General features: G+C 49.0%; 1 protein-coding gene across 3 annotated transcripts in view; it reads right to left on the minus strand.

The window, feature by feature from the left end:
• LOC147678795 (baculoviral IAP repeat-containing protein 7-B-like) overlaps positions 1 to 15,498 on the minus strand; it is a 135,037-nt gene that overhangs the window by 101,014 nt on the left and 18,525 nt on the right. For all 3 annotated transcript variants that reach the window (XM_086946641.1, XM_086946640.1, XM_086946642.1), the window contains exon 2: positions 5,965 to 6,763. In XM_086946641.1, the coding sequence (XP_086802767.1) occupies positions 5,965 to 6,547 (583 nt within the window). In that variant the 5' untranslated portion in view covers positions 6,548 to 6,763. The remainder of the gene's footprint in view (positions 1 to 5,964; positions 6,764 to 15,498) is intronic.

Below are 15,498 nucleotides of genomic sequence, written 5' to 3' on the forward strand. Positions count from 1 at the left end.
AGGACCCTTGTGACACTGGAACACACGTTAAGAGGGCATCAGGTCTTACTTCGCACCCCATACTGCAAATATCACAATCACGCCTCGATCTAGACAACCCAGATACTCACATCACACTCGCCACACAGACCCAACCTCTTATACATCCTACTTTACACCACACACCCCACGCCCTCAAACAAGATTCCACCACCTGCGCAGCGGTCCTCCAGGCACCAGACATGCGGGCCTCATTGCCAAACACAAGCTGGACACTTCATCTCAGAAACCTTGTTCAACCTCAAGTCCATGCACTTCCTGGGAGACCTTCCCACGGGCTTCAGCTTCCCGCGTGTGGCTCACCGACACAAGCAAGGAGGCTTGGCGGTCATCCAAACGTCACCCTGGGTATACACCCTAGGCAAGCCAGAAACATTCTGCTTTATGGAGCTGCTGACAGCCCAGATTTTACTTCCTGCAGCTCAGAGCAATATCTCATATCTCATCTACAGGCCTCCTGAAAAGAAAAGGGACTTCTCCAAACTCACCTCTCCCGTCTTGTCCCCACCCCCAGAGTGACTTCAACCTCCCAGCCAACACAAGCTAAAAATTCAATCAAAACATGCACAAGACACCATTCACCACCTCATCAACACACTAAGTAGTGCAGCATTTGGCACATGATAAAGGCCACAACCTCCACTTTGTCTTCAACAAAACAATCCAATGTAAACCCTTCATACACTAGGAGTGGGCAGACCACGTCCACATCTACCTTCTCGGACTCCTACCAACAAATCAAAGTCAGAAGAAAAGATCAAACTTTAGGATCCTTCAACAACTTCTCCATAGACAGCACAATGCTTGAAATAACCTTCACGTCCGCTGCAAACATCCTAAAAAAAAAAAAAAGTCAACACTTTCTGGCAAACTGATCCAGACCCCAATTACAATACGCAACTGTGAACCACAGCTTCAGCACCCTGGTCGTCCAAAGACCGCGCTGCCAAATAAACCACTCACCCACAGGCAGGAAAGAACAAAAACCCACAGAACTCCTGAAGACCTCTAGGCTCTGAGCTCCTTCCGTGCAACACAGACATATTGCATCAGTTATAACTGAGTTCTATACCAACACCAACACTAAAGCCACAGGCAGGAGCAGAACACTAAATGCATCAAACCTATCACCCCCCCTGCAGGACCTCACTTCACAAAAAGTGTAACGCCATCAAACTCGTTCAGTGGAAAACAAGAGCACATCTGACAGCACAGAAAGTGGCTCTTAAACCCACCCCATCCCTTAGAATCCTGCAATGGTCCCCCTGCTTAGCCCCCTCTTGCAGGCACTCAACTCCCTCAAAGCCACTTCTTATGAAGTTGGTCCTTCAAAGTTCCAGGGATTCTCTCAGCCCTATTCACCCTTGTAGAGTCCTCCCGCCCTCCCGCCCTCCCGCCCTCCCTCGCCTCCTCCCAGAGGCTCTCCCTATAGTCCAGATCCTCCCACTCCTACAGAAACCTACACTAGACACAATGACCTCACCAGCCGCCAGCCATCACTCACCTGCCACGCACAGGCAAGGTCATTGAAAACGCAGTGTATGTCCAGAACCTACACGACTACCAGTCTGGTTTTAGATCACGCCGCAGCACAGTAGACGGCTACCTTACAGAGTGCAGACTAGGCCCTCTTGACCAGATACTTTATATGTTTGGTTTTAATGGGACCTGTAAAATGATATGGCAGCCAGATTCCATTTTGCACCAACTTCGACCGCTTTCCCTTTATTTCGTTGTAAGTTCACCTTTCAAACTGGGCCTTCTGCTATGTTAGATGGTGAATTAAAGGAGTGAAAATGGCGACCGTGCAGACCACGCATGTACACTTGTGCCACAACGACTGTTGTGGTAACTGGGTGCCTGGGCTGAAAACCCCACCCAGTGACAAGCTGATGTTTTACAGCAGTACTAGGGGTGGGCAAGAAACTGATGCACCTGAGTTCAGAGTTCCCTGCCCGAATAGTGCGCACTCTGCCTGGAGTGCAGAGTTCCAGAAAAACTTTGCGAACAGTCATGTGGCAGAATTCTTCTTGTGAGTGGCTCACAAACGATAAGATGGCAAGAAAGGGACTCAAGCCCTAGGACGAGTACCGGCACAGATTCACAACATGGAGGTAGCACCGGTGTTGAGAAAGGTGCTGATCGCACTGCGTAACGGAAATCGAGGGGGACCTCCCTGCAAGGCACGTGGAGGGGCCCCCTCTGGGCTCAATCAGGAGCCCTGCAGACAGCGTGCAGTGCTGAGTGGGGTCCCTGGAGCTTGGGGCCCCTCACACCGCGGGGGCTGCGGGGGCCTGTGTTACGCCCCTGGCCGCTTGAGTAGGAAAACTACCCAAACTGCAGAAAGGAGCAGCGCCCTCTGGTGGCACCTGGTGCGGTCCGCACTGATTTTACACCGCGGAACAAGCTCCCATCGCGAAGAGCAACTCGACGCGCCAAAACTCCATAGCGCACTGAACTCTGCAGAATCTCAGAGTATTTATGCAACTCTCGTGGAAATCAGGGGTCCCTGAATATTTATCATTTGTGATTCACTAAGTGAAGTGTCTTGATTGGTTTTGATCCTATTAATGCTTCAGAATAAAAAATGTGCCCCCCCCCGAAAAAATAGGAAGCCTGATTAACACCTTTGCATTACGCCTGTGGCACAGTCCACATGTAAAGCCAGCATGGCTTCGCCGGCTGTGCGGGCACCTCTTGGAAGTCAGCAAAAGTATGTTGACGCGCACACCTTAAAGAAAAGGCTTCTGCTTACAAATGAAAACTCCTCACTATGGAGCAAGTTGTGATCGCTACACCACCACAATTTCCACCTACTCAAGGGGCTTCAATCATTCAGTGGGACGCTGGATGGCCAAAACTTTAGTCCTGAGGGAAACAAAGCTATTTTGTGGATTTCATTGGGGTTGAGGGTTTAAGTTTTTCTGAAGTATTAGTTCAAAATGGGTTTAGAAAACCAGATTTATATGAAAAGGAAAATAAAATGAGACTTTAGATTTGCCAAAACAAATGTAGTAATGACTGATTATTTTTATACACAACCACAATATACAGGTAAATGAATTAGTCTCAGGACAGACTGATCTATGAAATGTCAATTTGGTGGCATGGGAGATGACTAAGTATTCAGATAATTGTTCAATGGAGGAGTAGGAAAATACAAAGACTGTTGGCCGCAAAAGGGTGGAGAAATCAGAATATTGTATGAAGTATATGAGCAAGAGAGGTGGGTTCTGTGTTTGGGGGCAAAAAGATAGTGGCTGTTGGGTATGAAGACAAACAATAGTCTGACCAGAAGTTGTTAAAAACCAAAAACCTGTGTGAACTGAAGCAGCACATGAAAGTCGGCCACTGGCGTGGTAAGCACATTTTTATGGAGGAGATTCAAAAACTTGTTACGATACAGGGAAAGAGTTTAGGAAGTGCAGATACAAGGGGCAATTGCATGTATGTGCAAAGATTCGCCTAAATTGAGGGTGGCTGTCATGGTGGAGATTGAGTCTAAGGGTGTGTAGAGAGGAGGAAACAGGCCCAAAACTTTGTTCACTGTGTTGGGAAGATATATTGAGCAGACGGTGGATACAGGTTCTAGGTACACAATTTTTCCAGAGGATACATTTGAGAAAAAATAGACTAATGTTAAACTCCTACCCAATGACATTTGGCAAGGGCGATGGGGGAGGTGGATCTCTATTGTAGGATATATTGCCACTATTAAAGTTCTTGACTAGAGAAAATGAAAGAACAGCGCAGGTTGGAGAGGGGCCGCCAATTCGTGAATGATGCATCAGAACAACTTTAATATAATTGTAAGTCCCAGGACCTCTGAATAGGTGACTGTGCAGGAATTTAATATTGATGACATTTTGGCAAGTGCAAAAGGAGTGTTTCGAGGTGAATTGGAAGAATTGAAGGTGTATGTACATAAGATCGGGGTTCAACCAAGGGCGATACCAGTGAAAGACAGTTAGAAAGGTTATTTTGGTGGTCCGGGATAAAGTCAAACTAATGTTAAATGAAATGGAGAGAATAAGAACCGGTAGAGGCCTCAAATTGGATTTCACCAGTTATCACAATACAAAAAGCAGATGATCGATTGAGATTGTGTGTTGACTTAGTGTGAACCAGAATGAGTCATGGACAACTTTCCCTCAGCCAATATAAATGAATTGTAATGGTTGAATGGAAGCAAGTTCTTAAATTAGATCTGAAGAGCGCTCATCATCCAATTCAGCTACACATGAACTCCAAGAATCTTATGGTGTTAATTACCATGGAGGGTACTTTTTTATTTTTATAGAATGCGGTTTGGATTACTTTCGGCAGCTAGCGTATTTCAGCGAATATGGTCTCAGGTGTTTTAAAGCCTACCAAACATTTATTTTCAAGATACTTTAAGCTATGGAGCAACAGTGGAATAGTGGAAATTTTTTTAAGAAGTTTGACTATTGTACTCAATATTTCATTCGAGCCAAGGGAACAGTTTTTTTTTACTAAGGTTTGTACCTCACTTCCCTTGATACGCTTAAGGGGTCCCTCTCTCATTTTTAGAGAGAACAGTGGAATACCACAATCTAGTGTTGAAAAGTTTTGAATAGGTTGTTAAAGGAAGGTCTTACCCTGCACGAAGAAAAATGTGTTTTCCTAATCAGATTCAACATTTGGGTCACACAAACAAAGGCGAAGGAGTGAAACCAAATAAAGACCTTACTGAGGCCATTAAATCAGCTCCCTCACATAAAGACAATAACCAATTTCATTTATGGGTTTGATCGAACCAAGGTCATTTATGGGTTTGATCGAATACTATGCAATTTCATAGAGAACTTTGCTGTGAACACTGTTGAATCGCAAATGTTAGAGGAAAGGATGTGCATTCAGATGGGTTTTGAGCTGCAAATGCGATTTTTTGCTAATTCTGCGCTGACCTGTAGCAGAGAAATGCTGTATAAACGGGCAGTAGCATATGTTCAGTAGGCTTGGGAAATGACATACTTCCACCTATTTAATAACCATATAATTTTAAAACTGCTACTAATCATGGGCATCAGCATGTATCCAATAGACTTGGGAAACTACATACAGCCACCTATTTAATGATCCTATAATATGAAAAATACTGCACACATTACACTTTTTGAAGACAGTTCTTGCTTACGGCCAGGAGTTGCCATGCTGTGATCGGCCAACACTCTCCATCCATTCCCAGCTTACCGGCAGCCATGCTCCTCAGAACAGGACTTCTGGTGGGCCGCAACAAACAGACTGAGGCTGCTCCCCCACATCCTTGACTCATGGGCTAGAATGCATGGTGCGTTGGTGCTGCTGAGTTTTCCGTCAGCCTCTCTGGGTGAAGGGCTGTCTAGACTGTCAGGGCAATAAAGAAGACTGCTTCTGCTCGGTAAAACCTGTAGACTGACTTTCCATCTTAAGATATTCTTTGGGATGTAAAAAGTTGAAGTTCGCCTCTGACAAGCCCACGAGTGGTGCGCGTGCCACAGCGACCATGTGCTTTCAATTATCGCGCCAGTGTCTGGGCACAATAATTGAAACCACATGACGGTCCGTGCTCGTAACAGACCAATAGGTCGTGGGCGGAGCAATGCGTCCCCCTTTGGCCAATTGCATGCGTCTTTTATTAAAAGACGTGAGCAAAGGCCAACAGCGGGCCACAAAAGGAAAATCACATGCACAAGCATGTGCGATTCCTAGGTATATTTTCAAACCCCGCCTCAAGAGGTCTCTCGCTGCGCGAGCAATGCTACACACTGCAACGTAGGTGCAAGTCCTAAAAATGATAGTGCAGAGGATGAGGTGAAGAATGGAGGCAATGAAACTAGTGGGAAGGCAGTGTATAGGGATTGTGGTGCAATAATGTTGAACTACACCCCAACCAAGGTGTCAAGGCCGGCAGGTGCCACTTACCTGTGTAGAAGAAGCCAGCCCCTGCAAGCGTCTGTGGCTGTACCACTGCACATAGGGGCCAGTATCGGAAGGAGGAGAGGCGTGCCCATTCCTGGTCCATATCGGGGTGGGCTGGGTGGTCCAAGGCGGGGGAGTCCTCAGTGTACCTAAAACCCAGGTGACCCACAATTTGCCCATCCGTGCAGTCTGGGCACCTGCCTCTGGGCTGGGCCCTCGGTCGGTTGCATACCTCCCGTTCCAGCACAAAGGGACAGTCTGGGAAGAATTTCTGGTGTTCAGACATGGCGCTCTCCCCTGCGGCCCAGCACTTCAGAATCCCTCTGCAGGAGAAGCACTGGACCCGGTCGCCAGGCCCCAGGTAGAAGAAGCCAGAGCGAGCCAGATCTAGCGGCGAGACCGGTGCGGAGGGCGGCCAGTCCTGGAATGTCCACAGCCGGTCCTCCTCACTCGACATGGAGGCTCGCCTGCAATCTGGGGCAGCCCATCCTGAGCCCACAGTCCGCTGAGCTAGTCTGTCCGAGCTCGACAAGCTGTGGGGGCCAAAACACGGAAGGGATGGTCGGCGCTTCTGGTAGTAGCTCATCCTGCTGGAACTCTGAAGGCTAGCAGAGGACTGAAGGCCAGCAGCTGATGGTCAGTCAGGGAGAGTTCAGGAGAGTCCAAGGGAGACTTTCAACCACCATGGACAGCCCGCGGACAGTCTGCGCTGATGTGCCCTGGAGGCGCTTCTGGTCGCCACGGCCTGGTCACCGAAGTCCCAACACTGGCTGCAGCAGCTGACCGCCTCTGCCCACAAAGCCTAAAAGGACAGGAAGGAAAACAAAGGTTATTGCAGTGAAAACTGGAAGCGAGCAGACCATGTGTGGAGCAGGGGAGCCACGTGCGGACAAAAGGGGGGGCCGGTGCGCACAAAATGGGGGGGCACATGCGCACAAAAGAGGGGTGGGAGGGAGGACCATGTGCAGGGCAGAGGCACACATTGGGCCCCGGGAGGATGGGCCCACAAAGGCCTGGAGCTAAGGGGGTGGGGACGGCTATGCCTAAAACAATCTTGAAGTAGCTGGGATCTGCGCTAGGAGGCTGCTTGGTCTGGGGCGGAATCAGTGAGGTTAACAGGTGACCCCCTTCAGGACAGGAGGCCCTAGTCCTGGGCACGGTGGAAGTGTGCCAAGAGTGCAGATGCTTCAGGGTGTAGAGGAAAGAGGGATGGGCAGTGCACCACTGGAGTCCTGGCACCCCCGGGGCCCTCCTGGCACCTGCCACTCACCCCATCAGCTTTAAAGAGCCCTCCCTTGGTCGGATCCCACGGCCACCCCTGGACGGAGCTCGGGCCACGTCATACGGGGGGCCTCGGCTGGGGGCAGTAGCGTAACAATAGCCACCGCGGGGCAGGGGGCGAGCCCTAGGCCCCCCCCCACCGGCACTGCACGTGGTCGAGAGGTCAGGGAGCCCCCTATGCCGCTTGGTACCCCCTGCAGCACCTGTGGACGTGTCTGGAGAACTAAAGCAAACAAGCATTTGCAATGCAATAGGTCTCGCTTTAGGAAAGTTTGAGCTATTGGTATTGTAAATGACAATTTTTTTTATCTATGTATTGGTTTTGAAACTAGCGAAAATAGCTTTGTCATTTACAATGCCAATAGTTATAACTTTTGCAAATGTGACACCTATAGCATTTGTAATGCAACATGTTTTGTATTTACGTGACTTAGCTGTATTGATATTACAAATTACAATGGCTTTTAATTTTTTTAAATAATTAATACTTAAATAAAAGTGATTTTAATTTATAATGGCAATAGCTTAAACTTTTGTAAATAACTTGTGAAGATTATGTTCAGTGTATTTTATTGTGACGAAAATCCAAGAACAGAAGTGAAATATTAACATCTTTGTGACATTTGTAATAAAGCTTGAAACATTGAGAGAACATATTTGAACCAGTTGTTGAATGTTTGCACAGATTGATACGGTGGTAACGCATATTGATGTGGTGCCCCCGAGTGATGCTGCATGGGCAAATTTTGCTGATTTGCGCGAAATAGGCAAAAAAAATCCGTGAACTCGCGATCACGTGTGTCTAACTTTGCCACCGCCCCCAACAGCACCGAGATCCCTCGAGTGAGCGGTCCATCATAGTGAGGAAAGGGCAGGAAGACGTTGCATACCCTAGTGTGTGTGGGGCGGGCCAAACGGGTGGGGCTTCCATGCGCGTTCACATGCCTGGTTTATAAAGGGTTAGAGACTGATCAGAGCAGCGGATGAGAAGAAACAGCCTCCTGGTCACAGGAAGTACACTGGTATTGCGCTCGAGAAACTCGTGATGCAAAGACCTCCATCAAGATTATATCTAAATGTAGGCGGTATATAAGGGGAGGAAGCACACCTGCCTAGCCTCGACCGTGCTCACTAGTTGTTGGGGCGGATTATAATGCATTACTGAATTTGAGCTTCAACTTGGGCACCTTTATAATCTGTAAGTGCTTCCTGTTGAGGTTTAATTTGTGACAGGAGCATCGTGCCAGAATGAATACTGCCTGCATATTTATCCACGAAGATGTCACCATGTTGATATTTACTGCAAAAAAAAAAAAATCCGCCCACGAGCGGATTTGCAGATTTTTCGGCAATTTTGTGAGATTCGCGGATCGCGAAATTGCTGAAAATCCGCAAATTCCTTGAGCAGAACGGATTTTGCGCCCATACTTAGTCACTGGTGATGCGATGGAGTTAGTGAGATAGATAAAGTGAGGGCAATAGAGGGTGGAACAAAAACAAAACATGAACGTGAAATGTAAAACACTGGGCAGAAAGGAATTTTTCATAATTCAAAATGTATGGAGTTAAATTAAGAGAAAGGGGGAGTAAGAACGAAACTGAGAGGCAGAGGAAGGAAGCATTAAATATGCCAGAAGGAAGAATGACCGGTTAATGCAGCGATTGAAGAAAAGCAGAGTGGGCCTGCTGGAGGAAATCAGGCTGCAACAGCGTGCTGAGAGGATGAGCACGAGAGACCTCCGGCAGCTGCGGTCCTTATAGCGTGAAGATACGAGACCCGCTGTGGAAATAGGAGATCCGCGTGGATGCTGGGGCATTTTCTATTGTTTAAAAAAAATATTTAATAAACAAAATGATCATGTGCCCAGAAAAGGGAGAGGGGAGGGTCAAGGGAGAGGGGAGGGTCAAGGGATGAGGGGAGGGTCAAGGGATGAGAGGAGGGACGGGAGCACAGGTAAGACGGACGGGTACTGCTCACGCACGGAGCACATCCATGATATTTATAAAGTGAATGAGGGCAGCTTATATCGCGCAAACTACACCTGAAAGTATCGGAGTGCTTTATATGAGCACCAGCTGCGTTATAGATGGACAAATTCATTTGAAACAAGAAATGGCGTTGTAAATGACAATGTCTTTTACCCCTGCTGACCACCGCATACAGACATACATAGAAACCGCACTACAAACGGGCACACATGCATGCACACGCTGAGAAACACAAACCCCGTGAGACAGGCACACTAATACAGAGACACCAATGGTAGGGCTGGAGTATCGTTGGTGCAGCAGGGTGAAAGGTGTAAGAAGCCCATTAAGCCCCAATCATTACTACCCAACTCGGGGTGAAGGAGGTATTAACCCCTTGAATTAGGGCCCATGGCCCTCTGGCGACCTGACTAAAGGAGGTGGAGGGAGAAAGGGTTAACATTGGGCTGGATCAGCCCAAATTGCACACAAAAAGTAAACTCGATGAAGATGCGGAAAGCAGCTAACAAATGAGAATTGACCAGGTTGTGACATGCTTTGTAGTGGTGCATTGTCCCACTCCATGTTTAGCAGCCCTGCTCATTAATGTCCACCTCCACTGCCCGGTGGTGCTTGCAGTGCCCCGGTTCAAGTGTAGCATCAGCGCTGGCCCGGTATATTCAAACCTGCATCTCCACTGCCCGGCAGTACGGGCGCGGTCTTAGTAAACGTATATCTGCACTGCAGGATAGCACTGGCACTCAGCTGGGTAGGTTATTCATATTTCATTAAACATATCTGCCCTCCTGGGCAGTGCCAGTACTGGTCATTTGCACTGCTTGCACGGTCGCATCACGAGTACAACAAAACTCCTGTGGAGTGTTGTTGCTGACTCATTAAGGCACATATTTGCCTACTGATGGGAGGGGGATGACACTGAATTAGAACGGCTCCTTTTAAATAGGGCACCACCCCTGCTGGGCATTGCTGGTACTGTAACAAAGGTTATCACTAAGGGTGGGCGTAAAATCCGTTTCGCGGGCGAATTTGCGGATTTTCCGCGATCACGAATTTCGCGAAATCGTGGTAAAATCCGCAAATCAGCGGGGACAAATTTTCAGCCAAGCAAAGGTTACAGCAGCAGGTGCAAAAGTTGAACCTAATTTCTTTGTAACCTTTTACAAAAGGGTTACAAACAAACTCACTACAACTTGGACACCTGCTGCTAATTGCTTCCTGGCGCCTAGTTGCCTACTTGCAAATATTCTCTGACCCTGCTCTGACCCTTGAAGCAGGGTCAGAATAGTTACAAGTAGGCAATGAGGCACCTGTCCAAGGAATTAAACCTCATCAGGAAGCACTTACAGATATAAAAAACAGGAAGAAGGGAGAGGATGGCAAATACACCCATTTTGAGTTATCAGGAGGGGTTAAACTAAAAGAGACCTTTACAGCACAATTTTCATATGCATTTTGCTAAAAATAAAAAGCTGTATGTTCTGTAGGGGCAACTCAGGAATCTGGCCCTTCAGAGATCTGGCCTCTTTCTTTCTCTCGTTCTCTCTCCCTCTCTTTCCCTCTCTTCCTCTCTCTATCTATCCATCTATCTCTCTCTCCCTCTCCCATAAACGACTGCATGGGTAACTTTGCTATGCAAGCGGCTCGCGAAGACGGAAAAAGCCCCGCGAACACGCAAAAACCCTGCAAACACGCAATAAACCCAGCGAACCCGCAAAAAAACAATCCGCAAATTCGCGAATCGCGAATTTGCAAATCGCGAATTCACAAAATTCGCCCATGCTTAGTTAGCACCCCTTCTCTGTATTACTGCCACTGTCCGGTGCCAATAGCGTAAGGCATGATTTAATTTAGGATGCAAAATGTGCAAACACTGTGCGGGGGTGGGGGCAAGGCTCTGTGTGTGCCCAAGCGTCGGGCTTTTCAGATCGTCCATGAAAGAGGATGGACAGGTGTGTAAAAGACGCCCCACCACATGCCAGCCCTTCACCCACATTCTCAAAGACACCATACCCAGCATGTTGCCACAGGAAAGCAGCAGCAGAAATGTGTATCGCGAGAGATGTCTGATGAATAAAGAAAAGGAACGGACTCAAGAGGGGGTGGGAAAGAAAGACGGGGGACAAATACAGGAGTGGAAAAGAGCAAACGGATGGAGAGTGAGAGGAGAATTGAGAAAATGGATGAAGAGAGAAGGAAAAGGTGCAGTGGGAGAGAGATCAAGAGAGAAGAAAAGGAGAGAGGAGAGGAGAGAAAAAAGGGGTAGCGAGAAAGCAAGAGTGGAGAAAGGAAAGGGGAGCTAGGCGAGAGACAGGAAAGGGGAGTGGAGAAAGGGAACGAGGAGAGTGCACAAGGCATTAGAATGGCTAGCATGTGAAGGAGGGCGTGAGCTGCAGGAGCGAGAGGTGGAGCATGAGAAGGAAGAGAGTCCGAGAAAAGCTAAAGCGAGGAGAGGCACCCTGAGAGGACGTTTGCTCCAAGGGAGAGAGGGGGGGAGGGGGAAAACAAACATTTAGCCCTACTAAAAATAAAGTACTTAAAAGAGTTTAGGAATAAAGCCCTGTAATGGCACTTAGAATAGGTGTGGTGTAGAGCAGAGTACGCGATTTGTGAGGGGAAAGCCTAATGTGGGTATCATAAAAGGAGATTCACTCTTTGCCACATCTGTTGGTAATTGGTAAACAAGCTCTGGCATTATGCGGAGGGGGCGGGGAGCGGCTTCCTTTGAAGTCTGATGCCGAAGCATGGTGTGGGATGTGGCTGGCAATGTGCACACACCTGGCTCACATGAACTGTACCCGATCCGCAGTTTTGGGTAGACTTTTGAAAGCCTTACTATAATAGACAAACAAGCATTGCTAAAGCAATGCTGTAGTCGGGACCGAAAAAAGGGAGAATGAAATACATACAAGGTTTTTTAAAGTCAGATTATGTACCAGCCCGGGGCTTTGCAGGCTCTAAAAGCGGACAGCTTATTCAGGTGGGAGAACATGGGGGTTGGTATCTGATACTGCAGGAACATGGTAGGTGGGGGGTCTGAAACTGCAGGAACAGGGTGAGCAGGGGGTCTGATACTGCAGGAACAGGGTGAGTGGGGGGTCTGATACTGCAGGAACAGGGTGAGTGGGGGGTCTGATACTGCAGGAACAGGGTGAGTGGGGGGTCTGATACTGCAGGAACAGGGTAAGTGGGGGTGGGGTCTGATACTGCAGGAACATGGTGGGGGGCCTGACTGATTGGGACAGAGTACCATGGTCGGGTTCTAGGGTGGGCAGCCTGCAGGATTGAGTCATTGGGGTTGGGGGACGACTGCTACTGCAGAACATGTCTGGGGTGGGGGGGAGAAGAGTACTAGGAAGGTGCCTGGGGTGGGGGGGGGGGGGGGAGGGTGTCACCTGCAAGTTGTCTTTTGCGACCCCACCCCAACCTTACTGCAGGCCCCGGTTTAAACCCCACACTTGACCGGTCCTTTTTACGCTGCGCTCTCGCTGGGAGGTGGGACAGCATTTTGTTCATTTCCTGCAAAAATACACCAGGTAAAGCCATGATGGAGTCACCTTAAACCCAGTCCAGCCGGCAGAGCCAAGGTGGAGTCACCTTAAACTCAGTCCAGCCGGCAGAGCCAAGGTGGAGTCACCTTAAACTCAGTCCAGCCGGCAGAGCCAAGGTGGAGTCACCTTAAACTCAGTCCAGCCGGCAGAGCCAAGGTGGAGTCACCTTAAACTCAGTCCAGCCGGCAGAGAACTCAGTCCAGTAGGCAGAGCCAAGATGCAGTGGTGCCTTACTGGCCCAAAATTGCAGAGCCAATACACAATCACCTTACTGGCCCCAACTGACACAGCCAAGATGAAGTAGCCTTACTGGCCCCAACTTGACAGCCAAGATGCAGACACCTTATTTGCCCCAACTGGCAAAGACAAGATGTAGAGTTGCCTAACTCCTATGCAAAACAGTTAAGAGTTGCCTTAGTCACCCCAACTGGAGGAGCCATTAAGAGACGGAGCCAAGAGACAGTCGCTTTACTCAGACCAACTACCAGAATCAAGATACAGACTCTTTAGTTGCCCCACCTGACGGGCACTGTTTTCCCCGCTCGTCCTCCTGTCTCCTGAGTCACTGTTTCACAGCTCTTCCTCCAGTCACTGTTGCCCCCTCCAAGTCCTTCAGCTGCACAGAGCAGCTTCAGGACTGGAGTACAGCACCAGGGCCAAAGCTATGCAGAGCAACTATTGGCACAGCCTTGGGGGGCTCTCAGCTAGGCAGAGTCAGGGGCCCCTGAAAGCATCAAAGTGAACCCCCTGCCAGGAGAATAGATGCACGAGTCGGGCTCGAATCAAGAGTAGATGTCCATCCTGCTGCAAAGCTGGCGACTACCTTTTCCATGCTTCAGACTGCCCGGGCCACCCGACGTCACAGTGGGCGTGTGCTGGGGTAGTCCGATCTGCGTTCGTGTCAGATACAGCCGCACCGCGGGGTAATGTCCGCCACGGCGAAGTTGTTAAAGCAAGTGACATGGACTTTCCCTACTTCTCCCAGAATTCACAGACATATGCGGAACTCACCCTGGTATATTTTTCTGACCCTGGGGAACTTTCAGCAGCGCCAGCGCCTGGCCTGCTTTTGTTCCGAACAGCATTTTGCAAGTGGGGAAAGAGCTAATCAAAGTCCAGCTTGGCCCACAACAAAAGTCGGAGTTAAGTGGCCATCACACCTCTTTGTGGGAGTATCCTGGCTGGGATCTATCAGGAGCCTCACACCTAGATGCAATGGAGGGGAAACAAAGGCCCACATCTTACCACTGCACAGGTACAAGAGGCAGCTTTTGACTTTGTTCAGTCCCTGTATACAGGATGATTCAGAAAAGGGGGTGGTGATGAACAGAGTATCTGAATTAAACAGAACACTCGTACCCAGTCAACAGATCAGGGCTTGATCCATCACCGTTATTTAGCTCACTGCACCATCCCAGCTCAGAACCTGGCTACATGCAAATTAGTCTGTCCCTGACCCAGTGCATCATGGGAACAGGGCAGACCAAACTACCAAGCCAATTCTTTTACTGGAAAGGAAACAGGATTCCGGGGATTCAAGCAAGCCGGGCCGAAGACTGCTGTAATGCCAGAAACCGGTCCCCGGAAGCTTGTTTCCTTTCCAGTAAAAGAATTGGCTTGGTAGTTTGGTCTGCCCCGTTCCCATGATGCACTGGGCCAGGGACAGACTAATTTGCATGTAGCCAGGTTCTGAGCTGGGATGGTGCAGTGAGCTAAATAACTGATGGATCAAGCCCTGATCTGTTGACTGGGTAGGAGTGTTCTGCTTAATTCAGATACCTCGTCCATCACCACCCCCTTTTCTAAATCCTGTATACAAGAGACATGAAGGTACTCCAACCCTTTACATGCAGACACGCGGGAGCCGTCCGAAGCAAAAGTGCTCATGTGCGAACAGCTCCCGCCCGTCTCACCATGGCACAGGAATTTCCTCTGGTGCCCACACCAGCCAGATTTCCTTTCCCCCCTTCTCCCTCCCTCCCAATGCAGTTAGTTTGTTTCCCTGAAATGACTATCAGCACGCATGTCACACTGACATTTCAGTGAAACAGACACTGAAATGAGAATCTGCTAATTTCAGTTACACTTTCAACGTGCTCATGGGCCATCTCAGCAGCCCGAGCACATAGAAAGACAAGGGAGGTATTGTTGGAAAGGGGAGAATCTCCCCTTTAGAATGGCACCCCTCCCTAGTGGATACCTGCTTGGGGTTGCCTCCCCCTATTTTTGTTTAGGTATATTGAGTCTTTCTAGGGACAGTAGCCCCCATTCTGCCACCCGGGGAGGGCAGAAATCACACTAGGCACCAGGGATTTAATTTTAGGGCACATGTAGGGGTGGAGGCTGCCAGAGTTGGGCATGCCAATGCCCACTCCCCTGCAAAATGCCAGTCTTTCTGCCCCCCCCTCTGAAAGAAGATTGAGGCAATAGTCCTTTATCTGCCCCCCCAAGGGGTGGGGCAGAAAGCCCACTAGGCACAAGGGATATGTTTATGGGCATGCCAGTGAGAAGCCCCATCGGCTAGGGTCGCTCCCTGTTTTTTTGGCACACATTTTGGCTGTTTCAGTGATATTTTTAGACTCATCTGCACCCAAGCAGGGGCAGAAAACCACTAGTGTGTGTGTAAACTGGAGTCAGGCTGGCGGTCTGCGTGGGCTGACCTTGGCTGGCATTTTGCGTGTGGGGCGTATGGACTTGCACTTGGCTAATGGTGTGGGTG

This window comes from Lissotriton vulgaris, chromosome 12, assembly GCF_964263255.1.
Source record: "Lissotriton vulgaris chromosome 12, aLisVul1.2, whole genome shotgun sequence".
Lineage (NCBI taxonomy): Eukaryota > Metazoa > Chordata > Amphibia > Caudata > Salamandridae > Lissotriton > Lissotriton vulgaris.